The sequence below is a fragment of the Littorina saxatilis genome, unplaced genomic scaffold, assembly GCF_037325665.1.
Source record: "Littorina saxatilis isolate snail1 unplaced genomic scaffold, US_GU_Lsax_2.0 scaffold_1536, whole genome shotgun sequence".
NCBI lineage: Eukaryota > Metazoa > Mollusca > Gastropoda > Littorinimorpha > Littorinidae > Littorina > Littorina saxatilis.
This window is the reverse complement of record NW_027128858.1, coordinates 1-15,000: the sequence shown is the minus strand read 5'-3', so window position 1 is coordinate 15,000 and position 15,000 is coordinate 1. Positions and strand designations below refer to the sequence as shown.

The following is a 15,000-nucleotide window of genomic DNA, read 5'->3' as shown; positions in this document are numbered from 1 at the left end:
CACATTTCTTAACTTTTCTTTTCAATGTAAGCAAAACACGCCCCTAGCTGTTTACCTCAAAAAGAAGTGCGTGATTTTTAATTTGTCCATCTTTGCAATTCCAGATACATTGATCGATTAATCTTCGCTTTTTTTGTACTGACGAGAATTAAAAATATATAAGAAAGTATAACGAGCCACAAGATGGAAAGGGGGCAATGGAAAATGAAGGTGGAGAGAGACGGAGGGAGCTTTTGCCTATATACAGATCTAAGGTTTCTGGCATCTACATAAACTGATTACCTTCTGTTGAATCTTGACAGTTAGCTCTTCGTTTTTTGGTATATATTTGCCTCAAGCCCATGGATTTTCTCCCAATCTCCCAAAGTTCAGAAAGAAAAGAAAAAAACACGCCGGTATTGTGCGATGTCACACCCACGGCGACGCTGCTCTCAAAAGAAGAGATCCCATTAATTAAATATCACCAAAAATGAAAAGAAAAATTGAAGATAAAACGAAGAAACAAATGAAAAAATAAAATAAAATAAATACAAGACGAGGAAATACTCCCTTCTTGCAGAATTAACCAGCCAATTCAGTTTCATTGAAGGAGACATGTTCACATTTTGTTTTGTACACTGCAGAAACTCACCTTCTACTTGTTGTCACATTTGTTTCAGTTTACACTACACGTGTTCTACTTTTCTTTCTTTATTTATTTCTTTATAACAGGCACAACAGAGACACTCACAGGTTTAAGGTATTCTTCTTCTTCTTCTTCTGCGTTCCCGTAAGATATTCAATATGCAGCCTCAGTACAGTGTTTCTTGCAAAGGCCAAATAAAATGCTTCCTAGTAACTATTATTTAAAGCGGATGTTTACAACTTTCAAACCAACGAGGAAATTCATATCTTTTTATCTGAATACAAAAATAAATCACTAATGATAATAATACGAGAATTTATAACGCGCACATATCTCACCACAAGGCGACTCAAGGCACACTACTTCCGGTTTGAGATCGAATTTCATCATTTTCAAATCAAAGTAAAAATTAAAAATGTTCAAATTAAAGTGAAACATTGATAAAATAGTAGAGGAAAGGCAGAAAAGGGTAACACATTTACCATATCCATTTCAAATGTTTGCCCTCTAGCTCTGTGTGAGGATTTTGGCCATTCTAATAATCATCGGTCCACGGCTATTGCCAGTTTCTCTCTGACAGCATGCTGAATTATTGCGCGAATCTATCAAAACAAGAATACAGAGTTATCTCCCATATGTTTTTCGCGAGAACTGATCTAAATTTGAGATCAGTATTCGCGAGACGAAAATGATTGCAGATTGGCCGACTGCAATCAATCAATCAATATGAGGCTTATATCGCGCGTATTCCGTGGGTACAGTTCTAAGCGCAGGGATTTAAAAAAAAAACCATTTTTTAGTTTTATTTTATGATACATCTCACCCAAATTGTTTAAAATATGAACAGTTTATGAATTGTAAATCTAAGATAAAACTAATGAAGCTAGCAAGATTTGTAGCCCATGTTATCATTTTATATCATTAAATGTTAGCGTTACATCACCCCCCGCGGGTTAGGGGGAAGAATTTACCCACCCCCCGCGGGTTAGGGGGAAGAATTTACCCGATGCTCCCCAGCATGTCGTAAGAGGCGACTAACGGATTCTGTTTCTCTTTTTACCCTTGTTAAGTGTTTCTTGTATAGAATATAGTCAATTTTTGTAAAGATTTTAGTCAAGCAGTATGTAAGAAATGTTAAGTCCTTTGTACTGGAAACTTGCATTCCCCCAGTAAGGTAATACATTGTACTACGTTGCAAGCCCCAGGAGCAAATTTTTGATTAGTGCTTTTGTGAACAAGAAACAATTGACAAGTGGCTCTATCCCATCTCCCCCCTTTCCCCGTCGCGATATAACCTTTGTGGTTGAAAACGACGTTAAACACCAAATAAAGAAATAAAGAAAGAAGAATTTACCCGATGCTCCCCAGCATGTTGCAGGAGGCGACTAACGGATTCTGTTTCTCTTTTTACCCTTGTTAAGTGTTTCTTGTATAGAATATAGTCAATTTTTGTAAAGATTTTAGTCAAGCAGTATGTAAGATATGTTAAGTCCTTTGTACTGGAAACTTGCATTCTCCCAGTAAGGTAATACATTGTACTACGTTGCAAGCCCCTAGAGCAAATTTTAGATTAGTGCTTTTGTGAACAAGAAACAGTTGACAAGTGGCTCTATCCCATCTCCCCCCTTTCCCCGTCGCGATATAACCTTCGTGGTTGAAAACGACGTTAAACACCAAATAAAGAAATAAAGAATAAAGCGTTACATCTAGTTTCTTTATTGGTATGTATATGTATGTAATACATGCTTTTGTTTTGTTTTGTGTTTTTACAAAAGATGCATGGCATAATGGTATTGCCAATTTATTTCGGCTGTATAGTATCGTTGTCCGCTTAATGTATACATATTATCTGTCTGATTTCTTATCTGATTTTGTTAAAGCTATTTTTCTTTTCTTTTTGTTTGCATGTATGGAAGTGTATATTAAATGACAATAACACTTCTGTGTTTTTCAAGAATTTATTCAGTCTCGTACGAATGACAACTGACTGCAACAAAGAAAACAACGAAACCATGATAAGCACGTGCTCTTTTAAAATGAAACTAGATAACAACTTATCGAGTTGTGATTGCAATAGTACGAACTATAAGTGTTTAAAATGTAAACAAACTAGATTTCTGGCAGTCAAAATAAAGTATTATTACCTCTTTAACGCTTATATTGTCGGAGCGACCGCTACATGGTCGAGACAGTATGGCCGATAGCTCAAGGGAGGCTATTCCTGCCTCACGCGTCTATATACCGAAACGCGGCAATACGGCGCGTTGCATCATAAAATATCAATGTTCTATATCCCCCCCCAAGTCTTTTGGTGGCACGAGATAAAATACCGAGTGATTTGTTGCGGACATCAATGACTCGGGATGAAATAAAAGACTGAAATAATGATATAATCGAGAAACAAAGTCCACAGTGAAGCATCACTGATCCGGAATGGCAGGGAAAGTTCAACGTTCGCGTCACATATTGATTGGGGAGTTTGTGGTCGCTAGAACATAGTCCGAGAGGTAAGCAGGTGGCATCGATTTGCGGCTTGATCGTCTCGGTTCAACGACCGACTCTGTGGGTGCTTCAGTAGGGGGAGTATGTTCGGTCAAAGGGTGGATGGACCGTCTGGCATGTGGAGCGGACTTGGCCGGCGTTGCATGCGGAGTTGGGCGTGGCGTTGTCGGCACAGATGGGGGAGGTTCCGGATGCGTAGGTCGAGGAGGAGGGGTCTGTGTCCGTGGCACGGGTGGAGCCGGTATCCCTGATGATGGCGTGTCTGGTGTCCCTTGGTCCTTGGGAGGTATTGCGGGTAATTGTTCCTCGTGTGCTGAAGGGCTCCAGGTTGGTGTGTCTGTTACAGCAGGGATGAACTTGCGGAGGAATTTCCTGTTGCGGAGTGTGACTCGGCGGGATCCGTCAAGTCGGATGACATACTGATCGAACTGTTTGACCTCGATGACTGTTCCAGTTTTGTCCCATTTGAGGGGGTACGGACCAGTCTGATTTTGGACCCGTACCTTGTCACCAACGACCAGAGGGGGAAGTGCTCTTGTGTTTTGCTTCAGGCGTTCCGCGCATTTCATGTGGCGATGACGTAAGGCTTCCTCACGGCTAGAGAGAGTGTCTTGCCAAGTCAGGTGTGGTGTTTTAATGCTGCAGCTGTGGTGTCGTGGGGCGTGTCTGTGGTACTGCAGAGAGTAACTGTAGTGTTCGTGGTGTCTGCCGATACACTCTTGATCTCTGTCTTGGATGCTGATTTGCAAACGCTCTCGTAATGGTGTTCCCGATCACAGAGGGTACATTTGTGGCCGTAGGCTTTGCAGGTGGTTCTTCTTTCTTTCGCTGGAGCTCTAGTGCCGTGCCCTGCTAATCCGCAATAAAAACAGAGTTCCTCTTGTGGCTTTGACTGTAGTTTATGAACGCGGCTGTCCCTTTGGTCTCTCCTGTATCGACTGCGTGACGCTGCTGTGGAAACTACGTCAGTTGTGTGAGAGTCAAGCAGGCGAGAAGCTGAGCGTTTTCCCGATTCCTTGGCTTCGATGAGTGTGACGACATCTTCAAGGGACATGTCTTGGTTTTTGTCTCCAAGGAGGTCAAGTTGGATGTCTGGGTCGGCGACACCTCTGGTCAGTACGTCACGAATGATGGTGTCAGTATAGTTGACATCGGCTGCGCATGTCGGGCATGTGGTGGTTAACTTGCAGATGTTTGCTTGGCCACGGACGCGTGCGCAAAATGCCCGGATTGACTCCTCTCTATCCTGGCGCATACCATGGAGTGAGACCCGAGCCACCATTGTGTTCTCCTGCCGGACGGCAAGTTGTTTGATCGCCTTCAGTACTTCATCTTCTGTCTTATTGGTAAGGGATCCTCCTGCCGCCCGTGTTATGTCTTTTCTGAGTCGATCATCGCAACATTCAAGTAACTGGATTACTTTGTCTGGCCCTGCGATTTTTGTGGCTTTGACATAATCCTCCCACCTGGAAAGGAAGTATGACCAGTCCTCAGTAGTCCCACCTTGTGATATAGACGGCCGGCGAACTCTCTCCACCTTGGCAGCTGTGCCCGCTGCCTGTGGTTGTTGAGCTGGTTGCGCGTGTGTCATGGCGTGAGCGTTTAGTAGTGCTGCTACCACGGCCGCATCGTGGTCAGGAGTGGTGTAGTCGCACTGAGGGAAAGGGCACCCGACAGCAGGCATCTCGAACGCTCTAAAGGCTCGAGTCAGTTGTCAGTTTTCGTTGTTTTCTTTGTTGCAGTCAGTTGTCATTCGTACGAGACTGAATAAATTCTTGAAAAACACAGAAGTGTTATTGTCATTTATGACAACTGACTTGGCTGATCAGGCCGAGTGCAGTGCAGAAGACACTAGCTGTGTTCGTTATCTTCAGCGGTCTGCACCGGGCAAGATCAGCCAAGTCAGTTGTCATAAATGACAATAACACTTCTGTGTTTTTCAAGAATTTATTCAGTCTCGTACGAATGACAACTGACTGCAACAAAGAAAACAACGAAACCATGATAAGCACGTGCTCTTTTAAAATGAAACTAGATAACAACTTATCGAGTTGTGATTGCAATAGTACGAACTATAAGTGTTTAAAATGTAAACAAACTAGATTTCTGGCAGTCAAAATAAAGTATTATTACCTCTTTAACGCTTATATTGTCGGAGCGACCGCTACATGGTCGAGACAGTATGGCCGATAGCTCAAGGGAGGCTATTCCTGCCTCACGCGTCTATATACCGAAACGCGGCAATACGGCGCGTTGCATCATAAAATATCAATGTTCTATATATATTGCCAATTTATTTTGGTTGTATAGTATTGTTGTATTTGTCCGCTCAATTTGTATACATATATTAACTGTCTGATTTGTTACCTTTTTTTGTTAAAGTTATATCTTTGTTTCAAAGCCCTCTGGGCCCAAAACAATAAAATACTTGATTTGACTTGACTTGACTTGACTTGACTTGACACTATCAACACCACTTTGCAATACTGAAATAATTTTTTCTATGTTCGAAAGCTACAGCCAATCGTTATTATATCCCCTTAGGTACAGTTTTATAACATTATTGGCACATGTAAACTGTCACGCACACGTGCACAAAACACGCACGCAGTCTGTCATCCACGACTCAAAACAATCTTGCTCTTCCGACCACAAAACACAAGTTGACACGAACAGTAGATTAAGGACGTTTCTTACAAACAATCAATTATACATAACATAAATACACGCACAACACTATCTAACTATACAAATCTTTCTTTCGGCAATATCCACAACAACAACAAAGATCAACCAGCGTTAAAGCCTATAACAACAAAGAATAATTATTTAGAAACTTTCATACCTCTCACTTTCGCTCAGTTCATTATGACGTTATAGCTCCTGCACGTTTAGCTGTTAGGACGGGCTAAGGCTAATGTTACCGTGCTTGCGTATCCGAAATCGTTCATGAACCGGAGTCAACGAGGCCGTGGTGCGAAGCGACAGGAGTCATCGGTGACGTCGAATCCTTGCCAGGCGAGCAGTGCCGTCGTCGAAAGTGGAGCGGCAGACATCATCAGTCTCCTCAGTAGTAGGCCAGTTCAGAGTAGCCTCCGCATGGTGAAATACAACAACCTGGAATGGTGAACGCAAGACTTAGTTCACGGTAACAGTAACATCGCCCACCCGTCCTTATAACTTAACAACCAAGTGCAGGATTAAATGGACATAATTCTCTACTCTCACTCTCATGCATCTCGAACACACATACCAACGGACTTATACATTTAATTCTGCTAAGTATGAAGTCCAACGAATAATACCAAATTCATTCTATAAACAAAACTGTCAATCACTCTCCTTTCAACCTAAACATATTCATTCAATAACATACCAAACCATTCCCCAAAACAAACTCACAAATTCATACCGTTCAAGTACAAAGTTACACACGCACGTGCATACTATACATTCCGCCATCTTGGATTGACCGGTTTTCAGAAGTCAATAAGCAAATCTAAACCTGAGAATAATTTAACTGTAACACACACAACATAATATTTAATGATTACATACCACATCCTGGTTGTATTGAAGTAGCCATACATATCCCCTGCCGTTGATAACAGGTTTCCGGCATCTGCTCTACGCAAACAGACCCTACGTTCAACGAAGAACGGATTCGCTTGGAACGCAAGCTATCTTCCCTCGGCTAAAGGCAAAGAACGAATGAATAAAAAGGAGTATCTACGAGCTCGAATTTAGCTCTGAGTTCACCTTACAAAATACAAGTAAAAAACACGTGAAATACCTGAGCACGAGCTCCACGAGACACCTGCAGTTAACCAGCGTCTACCTATGACAGGCGAAATAGAGGAACACAGGCGCTCCAATACAATACATTTAACCCCACAGCATAAAAGTATGCTAATATTAAAGCCGCTTGTGACAAACCCCCCTACTCAAACCGAACTACGGTTCGTCACAAAAAAATCCCACACAATGCGGCTGTAATAGTCTGCTCCGACGTTGTCGCATCCTCGGATTGCTCTGATGCGGAACGTGAATGTCTGAAGCAACAGGACCCAGCGCATCAAGCTTCCGTTCGTCATCTTGGTCTTCTGTAGAGGTTGAAGGGACTGGTGATCAGTCTGTAGCGATTCTCTCTCTCTGAGACTGTCAATGTGCCAACACGGTCGACAGCGATTCTCCGGAAAGGTTCATCTATGAGGGGCAACTTTCCAAGGTGAGCTTTGGGTAATCCTCCTTTGGGTAAAGCTCGACGGCCAACATCACAGGAATGAACATAACGCCTGATGTCGCCCTCCATCCCTGGCCAGTAGAACGAATGCCAGAGTCTATTCTTAGTTTTCTTTGTCTCAAGATGACCAGTCTTAGTAACATTGTGGTAACGTCTCAAAATACCCGAACGAAGAGTCTCAGGCACCACCACCTGACTGAAGGTCTTCTCCGTGGTTATGAAAAAGCGATGTAGGACGCCCTGTTTCCAAAGAAATTTCACCTTTCCTTTCTTCCCGGATGGTGTAGGGTTCCTCCCTTTTGCCAGCTCCCGCACCCTAGACAGAGTTGGGTCAAGCGTCTGTAGCTGGATCAACTTCTCTCTGGTAACACCTAGACCAGAGTCCTTCATCCGTAGGGTTTTAGGAGGTTCTTTTTCTAGCGTATTTTTAACTTGAGTAATGGCGGCTATCTTGACAGGTTGAGCTTTCGCCCGGTACACAGGAACTTCAAGAGTTTCTCCTCCAGGCTGAATGATCCGGTTTCCGATGAGTACGGGGTATGTTAGCTGGTCAGCCACAATAGCGACAACGTTCCCTGAGAAGAATGGGGACTCTAAATGTACGATCGTAGTGGGACATGTCTTCTGAACGTTCCCTGCTGCGAAACGAATAGTTTGACTTCCCTGCTTGAGGTTACAGTCTTTTACCAGCGAGGAGTCAATAACCAGTCCGTCGGCGCCTGTGTCACGAAGAGCAGATACTTGTGATCCATTGATACTGACCGTGCATAAAGGAGTATACGAAAGTTGGCTACATGGGTCACAAAGGGTAGGTAACTCTGATGTGGCAGCAGTGGTTCCTGGCGTCGTTACAACTGTTCTCACGTTGGTGACGGTCCGCACGTTGAAGGACGATGCTGAATGCGGGCAATTCCTACGGATGTGCCCAGTTTTACCGCAACCGTAGCAATTTCTCTTGGGAAAAGGGCCGTTGGGGTGGACGGGACTAACTGGGGCAGAGTCTTCCTCAGGATTTTCAATGTCCTTCGTGTTCTTCTCGACTCGACCAGTCGCAGTAACCGGGTTTTTCCTGGCTCTTTTTGATGCAGCAAACCTCTCAGCTAGTTCGGCGGCCTCGGTGACGTTCGCCGGTTCGCGCTGCCGGATGAAATCCGCGAGGTCCCCAGACACATGGTCCATCAGGTGTTCCATCAGTATGAGGTCTCGGATTCCAGCATAGGTCTCCTCTTTCTTCGCGGCTTTCCTCCACCGTTCAAACCAAATTCGAAGGCGGGTAGCAAACTGTATAAAAGTCTCCTCTCCCCTTTTGGCCGCGAATCGAAACTTAGAACGATACGAGTCAGCCGTCCAGCGAAAAGATCCTCTAAGGGCGTCCACAATGACATCAAAGTTTCCCGCATCCTCAGCTGGCAGTTCCAAGTAAACATCGGCAGCAAAACCTTTCAGGAGGGCTCCCAGCCGAGCTCCCCAGTCACTCTCCCTGTCCCAGCCACTGAGAGTTGCTGCTCTCTCGAATCGTCCTAGGAAGGTGTCGAGATCCTCTTTGGCTTCATCAAATGGATCTATTTTCAGACGAACTGGTTCAATAGCCCTACTACGAGAACTTGAAGTAGTCTCTTCTCTCCTAGTCTTTTCTATCTCTGCACGAACTCTTTCTTCTTCCAGTTCAGCTAGACGTCGGCGGCGGTCGTTTTCTTCCTCTTCTCGAAGTACTTTTCTTCTGATTTCTTCTTCCTCCCTCTGAAGTCTTCGTTGAGCATCCTGTTCCTCCCTCTGAAGTCTTCGTTGAGCTTCTTCTTTTCTCAGTTGAGCTTCCTCTTCTTCTTGAAGTAGTCTTCGTTGAGCTTCTTCTTTTCTCAGTTGAGCTTCCTCTTCTTCTTGAAGTAGTCTTCGTTGAGCTGCTTCCTCTTCTTGAAGTAGTCTCCGTTGAGCTGCTTCCTCTTCTTGAACGTATTTTGCTAAAGCAGCCCCTGATCGAACGCCCAAAGCACGTCCCCTAGCGGCTATAATTTCTTGAGCTGACGTGAGGGAACTAGATTTTTCAATAGGGTCAACAGCAGCTCCATCCATATTCTTTGGCGTGGTAAGTGTCATACGGGGTGGAGAATTACCATGATCAGGGGTAGAAAAACTTGCCAGAGCGGCATTGCGAGATTTGGATCCCGACATGATTTCTCACCAAATGTAAAATGGTTAAGTCGCCAACTATGGAAAAGCAACCTAACTACTTCACAACAAAATTCTGAAGCAAAACATCTCAATCTACAACATTTCCAGACAAATTACAACAGGGAAAAATGCTATAAACAACGTCGAGACATGTACCCAGCACCGGCTAGTATTCACAGGTGGCCGCTGTGAAAATCAGGTTAAGCCTTAGCACGTACAAGCATGTTATTCAATCATCACTATTCAAAAATCAAACCTGACAAGACGGTACAAACAAACAGACGAACAGAGCAAAATCATAGGTGACGATGTAATAATAAAGATCCCGGACGAGCCCCCATTTGTCACGCACACATGCACAAAACACGCACGCAGTCTGTCATCCACGACTCAAAACAATCTTGCTCTTCCGACCACAAAACACAAGTTGACACGAACAGTAGATTAAGGACGTTTCTTACAAACAATCAATTATACATAACATAAATACACGCACAACACTATCTAACTATACAAATCTTTCTTTCGGCAATATCCACAACAACAACAAAGATCAACCAGCGTTAAAGCCTATAACAACAAAGAATAATTATTTAGAAACTTTCATACCTCTCACTTTCGCTCAGTTCATTATGACGTTATAGCTCCTGCACGTTTAGCTGTTAGGACGGGCTAAGGCTAATGTTACCGTGCTTGCGTATCCGAAATCGTTCATGAACCGGAGTCAACGAGGCCGTGGTGCGAAGCGACAGGAGTCATCGGTGACGTCGAATCCTTGCCAGGCGAGCAGTGCCGTCGTCGAAAGTGGAGCGGCAAACATCATCAGTCTCCTCAGTAGTAGGCCAGTTCAGAGTAGCCTCCGCATGGTGAAATACAACAACCTGGAATGGTGAACGCAAGACTTAGTTCACGGTAACAGTAACATCGCCCACCCGTCCTTATAACTTAACAACCAAGTGCAGGATTAAATGGACATAATTCTCTACTCTCACTCTCATGCATCTCGAACACACATACCAACGGACTTATACATTTAATTCTGCTAAGTATGAAGTCCAACGAATAATACCAAATTCATTCTATAAACAAAACTGTCAATCACTCTCCTTTCAACCTAAACATATTCATTCAATAACATACCAAACCATTCCCCAAAACAAACTCACAAATTCATACCGTTCAAGTACAAAGTTACACACGCACGTGCATACTATACATTCCGCCATCTTGGATTGACCGGTTTTCAGAAGTCAATAAGCAAATCTAAACCTGAGAATAATTTAACTGTAACACACACAACATAATATTTAATGATTACATACCACATCCTGGTTGTATTGAAGTAGCCATACATATCCCCTGCCGTTGATAACAGGTTTCCGGCATCTGCTCTACGCAAACAGACCCTACGTTCAACGAAGAACGGATTCGCTTGGAACGCAAGCTATCTTCCCTCGGCTAAAGGCAAAGAACGAATGAATAAAAAGGAGTATCTACGAGCTCGAATTTAGCTCTGAGTTCACCTTACAAAATACAAGTAAAAAAACACGTGAAATACCTGAGCACGAGCTCCACGAGACACCTGCAGTTAACCAGCGTCTACCTATGACAGGCGAAATAGAGGAACACAGGCGCTCCAATACAATACATTTAACCCCACAGCATAAAAGTATGCTAATATTAAAGCCGCTTGTGACATAAACAATATGAATTAATTAATGAACGCTACGAGTATGGCAGCCTTTAACGAACGGGAATACCCCCTTCGCTTGTCAAGAGCATTATTCTATGCATGCAGGCGTAATTAAGTGTGTTTCATTAGCATCCATGCAGCTAAGGTGCACAGAGGTGCAGCTTCTTGCATTCACTATTGACGGACATTTTGGAATTCCCTCAAAGGAATCATATGATCAAAGCGAAATGGCCTATACGTATTAGATGTGTGGTATTCATCTGCTGGCGATTGCACGTTGCTGGAACTGTGTTCCTGTATCTGTCTGTTCGTATGTCTACTTGTCCGTATGCCTGCGTGTACAGACCTGCAAGCGCACAGACAGACAGGCAGACAGGCAAGCGGTCAGACAAACAGGCATAGAGAAATATAAACAGACAGACAGACAGACAGACAGTCAGACAGACAGACAGACAGACAGACAGACAGACAGACAGACAGTCAGACAGACAGACAGACAGACAGACAGTCAGACAGACAGACAGACAGACAGACAGACTGGACAGACACACAGACAGACACACAGACAAACGCACGCCAGCAAGCTTGCCATCACGCACGCACACACACACACACTCACACACACACACACACAAACACACACACACACACACACACACACACACACACAGAACGCCACGGCAAATAGAAAATCGTTCCGTAGGGACTAGCTGCAAAAAAAGCAATAATTTGCTTTCTCTAATACCCGGGGATATTTACGTTTCGCTCTTTTTGCTTCTGTCCCTGTCTCGATTCTTCTCTCTCTTCACCCCCCCCCCCCTCTCTCCTTCTACAGACACACACGCACATACACAGACACACATGCATACAGCATTTATTCCTGTAGGTTCAGTACTCAAGCGCCAAAGTAAAATGTGAACAAGAACTACAAAACCAGCCCAAGCAAGCGTTGTTCCTAAATACATTAAGTGACCTCTCTCTCGTTAAATTACGGAGACGGCCGTGTTCGCGACAGAGTGTTCAGCTTCCGAAGAAAAATGAGATTTTCGCGAAGAGGCGAAGCAAAATGAAGAGGAACCTTTCATATCTTTTTCGCATCAACGACAAGCAGAGGCGAGTGCTCTTTGCAAAGAGCCAGAGACATTCGAGCTAACGCCTCCTCCACTCTTTTAGGGAGCTGTAAATCCAAAACCTTGACGAACACACCATGGCAACTCGGCAAAGAAAATGTGCTACAGCCACTGACACAAAGGCGTGAATGATTATGAATGAAACAAGATCTTACCAACCTTACGGTAGCTGTCTCAGTTACCGAGAAAAATGTGTTCACAGGACTGTTGACGCTACGGGTTGTTTTTCCATCGTGTAGTCGCAGAGGTCTTCAATTTAAACCTGTTTCGTGTCTCGGCGACGGACTTCTCGGACCAAAAGCCTCGTCTCGTTTTCTCTCGCGCTTGACGGCTAATCTGTCATCGCGGGAACAGCGACATCTAGAGGGCAAAAGTTATCGTTTTGTACGGCTCATGCAAAGCGCTTACAATCAATAAAAATGCTGGCACACGAGTGGGTTACGGTCAGTTGCTGAACTGGTAGTTGGCATATATAAAAGGGATACGAGTTTATATACGGATTTTCATGGATCTTTTCAGTACAGAAATTGTCACGCCACGATGAAAGCAAAGGCGAAACTCTCGACAATCGTGCACGACTATCTTGAACAACTATCTTGAATATAACTGTTGACATTTAGATAACGACAGTATTATGCTTGCTCTTAAAGTACGCGGATCGTTCGCTTATATTCCTGGCGAATAGTGTGCTCGCTGTAAACATGACTTCTGCGGTGAGATCTTCAAAAGGTAGACATTGATTTTCTATGGTAGCTTAAAGTACTTTTTTTTAACGAAGCTTCAGAATTAGGGAGAAAGCCCTTGAAAACAAAATCGGATGGTGTATGTGTCCTTGGATTCTTTAAAAAAAATAAACAAGTCGCGTAAGGCGAAAATACAACATTTAGTCAAGCTGTCGAACTCACAGAATGAAACTGAACGCACTGCATTTTTTTCAGCAAGACCGTAGCATTGTCAGTCCACAGGCACTGCTCGTGGCAAAGGCAGTGAAATTGACAATCTAGAAAAGCGCAGTAGTGGTTCCGCTGAGAAGGATAGCACGCTTTTCTGTATCTCTATTATTTTTAACTTTCTGAGCTTGTTTTTAATCCAAACATATCATATCTATATGTTTTTGGAATCAGGAACTGATAAGAAATAAGATAAAATTTGTTTTTAAATCGATTTCGGAAATCTAATTTTAATCATAATTTTCATATTTTTAATTGTCAGTGCTTGTTTTTTAATCGATATATAACATATTTAAATTTGGGGGGGAATCATAAAATGATGAAGAATAAGATGAAATTGTTTTTGAATCGTTTTATAAATCAATTATTTTAGATAAAATTTTCAGATTTTTAATGACCAAAGCCTCCAAGCTGACATGCAATACCAAAATCCGGCCTTCGTCGAAGATTGTTTTGCCAAAATTTCAATCAATTTCATTTAAAAATGAGGGTGTGACAGTGCCGCCTCACATTTTACAAAAAGCCGGATATGACGTCATCAAATACATTAATCGAAGAAATGAAAAACAACATCTGGGGATATCATTCCCAGAAACTCTCATGTCAAATTTCATAAAGATCGGTCCAGTAGTTTACTCTGAATCGCTCTACACAAACACACACACACACACACACACACACACACACACACACACACACACACACACACACACACACACAGACACACACACACACACACACACACACACACACACACACACACTCACACATACACGACGACCCTCGTCTCGATTCCCCCTCTATGTTAAAACATTTAGTCAAAACTTGACTAAATGTAAAAACGAGTGGAGGAATATCCCTTTAAGCTGGACCTGTGTCTATGGTTTTGTCAGTGTGAATGATGCATAAGAATGCCTCTATCCTTTTGTGCCAAGTCTGGCTACAAGCCTGTTGTTGTGTATGTGAGCTAGTACACTTTTCGATCAATAAAACCGTAGTTGTATTTGTGCAAAAATAGGTTATGGTGGTTGAACTTGGTCGCGTGAAAAATGGAATTTGGTTTCTCTGCACAAGGCGTTATACGAAATTACTTTGCTTATGGAATTTGCGCGCGCGTGTGTGTGTGTGCGCGCGTGTGTGTGTGTGTGCGCGCGCGTGCGTGCGTGGGTGCGTGCGTGCGTTCGTGCGTGTGTGTGTGTGTATGTGTGTGTGTGTGTGTGTGTGCGTGCGTGCGTGTGTGTGTGTGTATGTGTGTGCGTGTGTGTGTGTGTGTGTGTGTGCGTGCGTGTGTGTGTGTGTGCGTGTGTGTGCGTGCGTGCGTGCGTGTGTGTGTGTGTGTGTGTGTGCGTGTGTGTGTGTGTGTGTGTGTGCGTGTGTGTGCGCGCGTGCGTGCGTGCGTGCGTTCGTGCGTGTATGTGTGTGTGTGTGTGTTAATTTTAATTTCAGGCCCAAATCCGGATCAAACAGTAACACCTGAAAAAAGCCTTTAACGTGATCACCGACAGAGGCGAGCAAAGAAACACAACTCCAAAAAGAGACACATACAGTTCTAGAAAAGAGCGACATCAGACCAAAAGAAAGAAAATAAGAACGTACGCAATGACAGTCCCAGTGCTCTGTAAATAGAGAGAGAGGATTTCTTAGACCCACAAAAACAAGATCTGTACGGATCCCTTCTTAGTCTACCT

General features: G+C 43.5%; 1 protein-coding gene across 1 annotated transcript; it reads right to left on the bottom strand.

Moving 5' to 3' along the window:
* Nucleotides 1-5,802: 5,802 nt before the first annotated feature.
* LOC138957185 (uncharacterized) lies at nt 5,803-11,232 on the bottom strand. The gene is made up of 2 exons (XM_070328344.1): nt 6,686-11,232; nt 5,803-6,244 (listed from the first exon to the last, which is right to left on the bottom strand). Exon 1 carries the CDS (start codon nt 9,537-9,539, stop codon nt 7,218-7,220), a length of 2,322 nt encoding a protein of 773 aa, XP_070184445.1. The 5' UTR covers nt 9,540-11,232; the 3' UTR covers nt 5,803-6,244; nt 6,686-7,217.
* Nucleotides 11,233-15,000: the final 3,768 nt, after the last annotated feature.